Below are 8,552 nucleotides of genomic sequence, written 5' to 3'. Positions count from 1 at the left end.
AATCTTGCCCTTCCGCCCACAACCCCCAAACCACAAGGTTGGTATTATTATTAGCTCCATTTCCTTGGTGATGAAATCAGAGCTGAGGAAGGTTAAAAGTTGCATTGGGAGCTGGAGGCAGGAAAGCCTGGAGGTGAACCCCACTTTTCACGTGTGTCCCCACCTGCCATGTGCCTCTTGCTGGGAGCCCATTAAAAACAAACAGCATTCCGAGCCTCATTTTCGATGTAACATTTGTTATTTTATTGGAAAAAGCTGGTATTAACATATTTATAATTTTATTCAACAGGTGGATAGTTTGTGAGACACCCAAGAAAACGAGAATGCACCTGTGAGTTACAGAGTCCAAAATGGTCAGGCCCGTCTAATCTACCACCACATGTCCGAAGCCACCGAGCAATCAGTCCTCAGAGAGTACTGAAATGAAAACAAAAACAACCCAACAACTCCACAATGACTATGTGAACGCTCGTACATTCAAAAAGAGCAGGAAATTTAAACAGGAAGGAAGCAAAGTTTGTGACTGTGTTACTGGCCTTTCTGCCACGTCTAGTTTTACCTCTTCCCTCGTCAACATCTTTTCTCAACACACATTTTACTCACAATGCTTTTGTTCATTACGCTTTGGACATCATTATTTTCCAGGGATCCAAAGACATGCTTTTTCTTCTGAGAAGATCTTTTCCTTTCTTCTCCCTTTTCGGTTTGGTGTCCACAGTTTAAAACAGAGTAAGGAACCAGGAACTGTATTGAGACCTCCTCCTGAATGCAGTGTAAGCTTTGCGCTTTGTAGAAATGGTCCGTGTTAAATCTATGATCTGATCAGTAACCTCCATCTGCAAATGCAAATTGCCTCTCAGCATCTGAATCACAAAGGGAAATGATCATGCCAAATATCCGAATAATTGTATAAGGCCCTCAGAGCTGGATTTTGGCTTCAACAAGATTTCTATACAATTTATCACATTCTTGAACCTCTTTACAAAGGGAAAAAAAGGAATCCAATCCTGTGATTGTTAGTTTTAATTAGAATAGATATGTACATATAATACTGTCCAGGTCACCTGGATTTTACAGTGATATATAAACAAACATTCTTCATTCATGTTGATTAAAAAAAAAATCAATGGACCCATTTCCTTGTGTAATTATTGTATGGCTGGAAGTGAGTGCACATGCGTTCTGTGCTTTGACACACACAAAAGTAGACCATTTATCCGCTGAGAAAAATCTTGAGTTGGGTCTATTTCCTGGGTTAGGTTACATCTTGTTAAAAAAAAAAAAAGTCAGATTCAGTCGGGCCTCTGCTTTCTGAATCAAAATGCAAGCCACGTGGTTCCGCTGGGAGTTCCAAGGGCAAAGACAAGCTGGCGTGGTTGGCGGGTGGGCCAAACCGATCCTGACAAAGTAGGAGGGAAGCATCCTGGAAACACCGCATTCTCACTGGCCCGCGAGGGGTCAGAAAAGAAAAGGTATCTTAAAATGGTCATAACATGCAATTTTCTTTTGGAGACAGTTCAGTGCATCTGGAAAAGGAGCTGGGGTCCACATCTGGGGTGGAGAGAGGGCAGAGTTCCTTATCACCAAACAGGCGAGGAGACCCGAGGGTGTCTTCTCCTTTCTGCGTCTCAGTTCTCCCCGACCCTCATCATCATCCTACCTGCTCTCTCCTGCTTCACAAGATGAAGAGATGTTTCCAGAACCTTCCAGGTTGGAATGTTGCTTTAACATGAGCCACCAACATGGTGGGAGGGAAAGGGTCTTGTGGGAAGGCCTGGACGGAATTCCTGGCCCCTCCTTGGTTGATACAGGCCTTGGGCCTCAGTTTTCCCATGCACACAGTGGGGAATGACAAGTTATTCACCTTTAATTCCTGGCATGGAGCCTGGCACTCAGTGTGCAGTTGGCATGTATGGAAGAAATGAATGGGCCCCCGCTTCTCAGGGTCATAATGAATATTCAGGAAGATCACAGAGGGAGCCAGGACGAGTTCCTGGATCTCCTGCGTCCAGGAGATGCGGAGGACAGCTGCAGAATGACAGGCGAGCCGGCACAGAGGCCATGGAGGGTACACCCGCGGGCCTGGAGGGCCGGCACCACGCCTACCACTGGGCAAGTGCTCTGAGAAGGGTGGTTAAGTGGTGAAGAAAACACGCCCCCACTGCAGGTGGGTTCCGCTCCCCTTCCTCTCGAGAAACTGTAAGGAACCTGCGATATTCTGAAAGACATTAAAATAACCTAAAAGAGGACCTCCCAAATTCTCAGCATGAATTCACGATCCAAAATGCCAAAAGGTGAGACTCTCGGCTCTGAGACAGTGGCAACTGCTCCATTTAGCATCAAAAGAATCCCTGGCTGGCTTGTTTGACTTCATTATCTGTCCCCGGAGCCCTGAACTGGGGCTAGTGAGGCGCGCGAGACACACCACTCCAGGGCTCCCGAGGCCCCCAAGAAAGGAAACCGCTGGCGTGAAAAATGAACGCGCAGACGAAAACATCCTAAGCAGGTGGGAAAGACTGCACGCGATTAAAGTAAGGGATGCAAGAAGTGAACTTCCAGGCCGGCGATCCCGTCGGTTTACTGTGACTCCTTTGTCCTGTGTTCCAGTAGAAATCATCCGCAAAGGTGGGTCCGGTCCTGGGATGCTTGGAGGGACGCGGCCCGGCACACCCCCCGCCCCGCCGCCCGCAGTGGCCGCTCCAGCGCGGCCACCGGTTCACCTAGTGCATGTCGGAGTTCACCTTGTCCTGGAAGATGTACAGGTTGTTGGTGGCCGCGATGGCGATGATGTTCTCGGCCGGGTGCCAGGCCGTGTGCAGGATCTTCTTGGTGAAGTCCAAGCTGTCCACGCTGATGTCGTCCCGTCGCCGCTTGCCGCCCACGCACACCCGCCGCGGCTTGAGCACTGCCCGGGGCTTGCTGCTCTCCCGCGACGCCTCCAGCGTCACATCCCGCTTGGTGTTCCGGTCAAACATGCGGAAGAAGTTGTTGTAGGCTCCGGTCATGATGACGCTGGCGGGAGGACAGGCAGGCGTCAGGTGGGGCCCCGGAGGAGGAGGAAGGAAGCCTGCTGCTCCTTCCCGGGGCTTCAGAGCTATCACCCCCGGAATGGGGACCCTGTGGGAGCAGACCGGGACAGGCCTGCCTCCTCCCACCTTCTCTGGAGTGGGGGATCCTCTTGTCCCCACCCCATATCTGGGCTGCATCAGCACACAGACTTAGAGCCCGGAGCTGAGGCCGTTGAAGGCTCGCCCCAAGCATCATAAAAACATTCCTTTGTACTTTGCCCTGTATCCCAGGCGAGAGAGCCCTAGACTTTCAATGAGACTAGCCAACAGCAGAAGGAGGGCAAAGGAAAACAAACACAGTAGACACAGGGCCATAAACTCAGCACCAAAAAAGGGCAGGCCCCCCCTGAATCAGCCAGACATATCCTTCTGGTAGAAACCTAGGACCCTCCTGCTGTCTGAGCAGTTGAGTGACTAACCGATCACTCCGCACACCATCCATGTGCAGGCGTTCACAGACCCCGCCCCCACGTCCAGCTAAAGCGCATTCTCCATTTGTCTATCCACTGCCCACCTCTTCTCCCCCACCTCCCCTAAGGAGAGGCATTCCTGTTGAATCAGAGAAAGGATGTTAATCTACACAGTAAGAGCTGGGAGAGAAAGAAGAGCAGCTACATGGATCTGGGCCTGGAGAAAGAAGGGGGTTAAGGATTTGGAGCATCTGGGGGCAGAGCATACAAAGTCACTGGGGAGGTGGGAACAGATTCCAGAAAGCAATACTGAGGGTACGGAAGTGATCCCCTTCAGTGTTCAGGAGAGATGCGGGTCTATTGGAACCCCTCCTCCTTTTGGAGATGAACTGTGCTTCCCGATGGTGTCATTGCTCCCAGAGGAGCCACAAGGACCCCTAGGTTTACAAGGGTTATGCACGCAAGCCATAGCTTCAGTATCACCCGAGCTACAGGAATAATCCCATGTGGAGGAGACGCAAGAGGGCAGGGGTCCATCTGGGTGGACCAGGAGAGTGCGGGAGCTGAGGCCCCGGCCTGTAGCATCTTTATGGGAGGCCTGGGGAGCCCATCTCCCCGGGGCCCACCTGAGAATGGACAAGTTGTGATTACAAGTCACCTCGCCAAGGCTATGGTTTTTCCAGTGGTCATGTATGGATGTGAGAGTTGGACTATAAAGAAAGCTGAATGCCAAAGAATTGATGCTTTTGAACTGTGGTGCTGGAGAAGACTCTTGAGAGTCCCTTGGACTGCAAGGAGCTCCAACCAGTACATCCTAAAGGAGATCGGTCCTGGGTGTTCATTGGAAGGACTGATGTTGAAGCTGAAACTCCAATACTTTGGCCACCTGATGCGAAGAGCTGACTCATTAGAAAAGACCCTGATGCTGGGAAAGATTGAAGGCAGGAGGCGAAGGGGACAACAGAGGATGAGATGGTTGGATGGCATCACCAACTCAATGGACATGAATGTGGGTAAACTCCGGGAGTTGGTCATGGACAGGGAGGCCTGGCGTGCTGTAGTTCATGGGTTCGCAAAGAATCGGACACGACTGAGTGACTGAACTGAACTGAACTGAACTCACATGTGGACTATCTCTTACCATCACCCCCATCATCTGCTGGATGGGGGTGGCCTGGATGTGGGTTGGGGAGGGAGGCCCCTGCATGGTCAGTAACGCTGCTCAGGGAGAGGGGTCCCCCTGACAGAGGGCCAAGGGGAGGGTGACAACTGTCTCCCCGTATGAGAACACAGCACTGTGTCTCCTTTCTCACCGATCAGTCTGTCCCTCTGAGTTCTGATTCTTCACAGAAAGGACATTTTCCTTGGCTTGGGGCCTGGCGTGTCTGGGCCAGGAGCTCTCTTTTGGTCCTAGCCCACGAGTGGCTCCCTGCCCAGGCTGTGTTTCCTGGAGACACCGTGCCCCATGACCTTCTGCCAGAGCCACAACTACAGTGTTAGTGATCGGCGCCACCTCCTCTTGACACCCAAACTCTCTCTGACCTCGTGTTCAGAGACGGGTGGGTGGGTGTTTGGGGGCCATGAGGATGCAACACCTCTTACATAAAGTGGCTCTTCCAAGGCTGTTCGGGGGGCATCCAGGCAGAAGGGGGCGAGGCTCACTACGGCCCCAGTAGGGAGCAGAGGGCACATGCCAACTGGGTGGTTGGAGAGGAGCTCCATAAAAGGACTGTTCACACATGTTCTGGAAGGTTCTAAGGGAATCTAGGGAAAGTGACTTGCCCGGGGACTGGTACATTTGTAGGTTTTGAAACCTGCCCCCGCCCCCACCCCTCCAGGCCTGAGACATGAGGGGAGGGAGGAGTCATAGGAAAGAGAGAGGGAAAGAACCAGAGGCAAAGAAATCTGTGTGAAGGGGGCTGTCCTCTGAAGGAAGCTGTGCCCTAAGGGACACAGTTAGCCAAGACGATAGGGAACAGAGGGGGATGAATGTTCCAGCCGCTCTCGCCACCCTCAGGCTCCTTCTAGTGTGCCCCATGGTTAAACCCAGCCAGAGGCCAGCGGGCATGCGGGCCTGTGGATGCCCCACAGGGTCAATATCCAGGCACAGTCTCTTAGGAGGAGGAGGGTGGAGACGGGAGCTGGAGGGGTTGGGGGTGGGGGACACCTCTGGGCTCACCTCGAAACACTAATTCATCATCCATAGGCAAGCATCCACCTGTGCCTCTGTCTCCACACCAGGCGGGGGCTCCGGGGGCACGTGTGTCTTGTTTGAGTCCCCAGGACCTGACTTGGCCCTCCTAGGGGTAGGTGGTCCTTGAAGGAAAGATAACCCCCAGCAACAGCCAACAGGAGCTGACCAAGCACAGGGCAACGCCCTCCTCCCAACCCATGAAGATTAAGGATGCAGTAAATGCTTTGTAAACCAAATGGACTGAAGGGCCAGAAGCTTCTCTTAGTCACGGCCAGACCTGCAGGTTCAGAAGGTGCCTGCCCCTCGTACGTGTTAGTGCGATGAGCATCTGCCGAATGCATGAATGAATGAACAAATGACTGACCGAATGAATAAGCGAATACCATGGAAGGGTCACCCACAGTTACAGCCACACTTGGAAGAAAAGCTATAACCAACCTAGACAGCATTAAAAAGCAGAGACATTACTTTGCCAACAAAGGTCAGGCTAGTCAAAGTTCTGGTTTTTCCAGGAGTCATGTATGGATGTGAGAGTTGGACCATAAAGAAAGCTGAGTGCTGAAGAACTGATACTTTTAAACTGTGGTGTCGGAGAAGACTCTTGAGAGTCCCTTGGACTGCAAGGAGATCCAACCAGTCCATTCTAAAGGAGATCAGTCCTCAATACTCATTGGAAGGACTGATGCTGAAGCTGAAACTCTAATACTTTGGCCACCTGATGCGAAGAGCTGACTCATTTGAAAAGACCCTGATGCTGGGAAAGATTGAAGGCAGGAGGAGAAGGGGATGACAAGAGGATGAGATGGTTGGATGCTGTCACCGACTCAATGGACATGAATTTGAGTAAACTCCAGGAGTTGGTGATGGACAGGGAAGTCTGGTGTGCTGCAGTCCACGGGGTTGCAAAGAGTCAAACACAACTGAGCAACTGAACTGAAGTCTTAGAAAGGCATGAAATGCCCTGCTCAGTCCCCCTCCTCCCCCCTACCCACCACGGTCAGGGGACAGACCACGGGTGGGTGGGGCGGTTTCTCTGACACTATGTGGGGGAGCGATGGGGGTGGGATGGGGCTGGCAGTCAAATGGTTCTCCTTTTAAAGAGACTCATCTAATCCCTGGAGGTGACGGGAGGGTGGGTGGAGAATTCTAATGTACTTTCTGGCTCTATTCTTTTCTGTTTTAAAATCTTAATTGGTGTGAATAGATCTGAGTGTTGTTGAGACAATGAAATGACAAGCCCCTGGAGGTGCTGGGTAGGCATGAGGAACCCACCTCTTCCAGGCCCGCTGGCTGCTGGTCGGTTGGTAGAGAGGGTGCCCTCGGCGCCCTCCTTCCCAAAATGGCCCCTCTTCTCTCCCCTGATGTCAGCTCACCCCAGGGAAGGCTGGGTGGGCTCCTATGTCACCTAAGTTATGACCCATGAGGCTTCCCGACAGTGTGACCCCCCCTCCCCAGTGTGGGACAGGGAGTGGGTTGAGCCTGAAAGTGAAAGTGAAGTCGCTCAGTCGTGTCCGACTCTTTGTGACCCCATGGACTGTAGCCTACCAGGCTTCTCCGTCCATGGGATTCTCCAGGCAATAATACTGGAGTGGGTTACCATTTCCTTCTCCAGGGGATCTTCCTGACTCAGGGATCAAACCCAGGTCTCCTGCATTGCAGGCAGACGCTTTAACCTCTGAGCCACCAAGACGCCCCCAAATCAGAGAGGATCTGGCACCTGAAAGTCACTGAAGCCGAAGTCCAGGTTTCTGGGGCTGACCTAGGGATCCTGGGTGTGCCAGCGGCTGCCCCTTGGGGTCCAGGCATGTGACCCTTGGCCAGGTCATCACCAAGTGTTGTTGCTGTTCAAGTCGCTAAATTGTGTCCGACTCTTTGTGACACCATGGACTGTAGCCCAACAGGCTCCTCTGTCCTCCACTATCTCCCACAGTTTGTTCAGATCCCTGTCCATTGCGTCGGCGATGCCATCTAACCAGCTCATCCTGTGCTGCTGAAATGCATTCATCCCACAGTGCCTACCCCTTAACCAGTGGCTCTGCCAGCCGTGGCGCACCCGTGTTCAGGCTGGAGGACAGGGAGGAGGGTGGGGTGAAGTCAGCAGAGGGGCCATCCTACCACCCAGCGCCCAAGCGTCCCAAGGCCAGAGGATGGGATGGGGGAGCAGGGAGGGTGCATGGACAGGTTGACCCTGGCCACCACAAGCAGACACTCAGGGATGACCCCACAGAGCTGGGGAGGTGACACTGGGGACCGCTGCCCAAGTTGCACCCTCCGTTGCCCCTTCTTCCCGCCTTTCAGACACAGCAGGGCTGTGAATGAGGAGAGGTGGGCAGGGGAGCGGGTGGCAGTGATCCGGGGACCCTGTGGGTATGAGGAAGCCAGGCCAGAGTCTCCATGTGCAGGACAGACAGCAGGGTAGTAAACATGGCCAGGAGGGCTTGTAGGGCTGGGGAGAGACCTGGACCCCCACCCAGGCAGTGCCTTCTGCCAGGTGAGCAAGGTGAGCAAGCAGGAGGCAGAGGCAGGGAGGAGAGAGGGCGAGGCAGGCGAGGTGCCAATGTGTGAGTGTGTGTGTGCGCGCGCGTGCGTGTGTGCGTGTGCGTGTGCATGTGTGTGTGTGTGTGTGCACGCGTGTGTGCATGTGTGTGTGGGGGGGGATGGGGGGTGGATATGCTTGTGCACCCCTGCAGAGAGAATCCTCAGGCCTAGGGGTCACCAGCCAGGATGAACTCTGATCTCCAGACCCCAGGGCAGTTCTCCCACCAGGCCTGTCTGGCTCTGCAGACGAGAGGGGTCCTGCCCGGGACCCTGGCAGACGCCCTGTCACTGCCCCAGCTGGTGTGCACTGGTGTAGGGCTCTGCAGGCTGGGTCACAGGACT

General features: G+C 53.4%; 1 protein-coding gene across 2 annotated transcripts in view; it reads right to left on the bottom strand.

Annotated features, from left to right (window-relative positions):
- Positions 1-219: 219 nt before the first annotated feature.
- Positions 220-8,552, bottom strand: part of PPP2R2C (protein phosphatase 2 regulatory subunit Bgamma) — a 166,961-nt gene continuing 158,628 nt past the window's right edge. For both annotated transcript variants that reach the window (XM_070791766.1, XM_070791767.1), the window contains exon 9: positions 220-3,012. In XM_070791766.1, the coding sequence (XP_070647867.1) occupies positions 2,721-3,012 (292 nt within the window). In that variant the 3' untranslated portion in view covers positions 220-2,720. The remainder of the gene's footprint in view (positions 3,013-8,552) is intronic.

This window comes from Bos indicus, chromosome 6, assembly GCF_029378745.1.
Source record: "Bos indicus isolate NIAB-ARS_2022 breed Sahiwal x Tharparkar chromosome 6, NIAB-ARS_B.indTharparkar_mat_pri_1.0, whole genome shotgun sequence".
Classification (NCBI taxonomy): Eukaryota; Metazoa; Chordata; class Mammalia; order Artiodactyla; family Bovidae; genus Bos; species Bos indicus.
The sequence above is the reverse complement of the archived record's forward strand: the minus strand, read 5'-3'. Positions and strand labels throughout refer to the sequence as shown.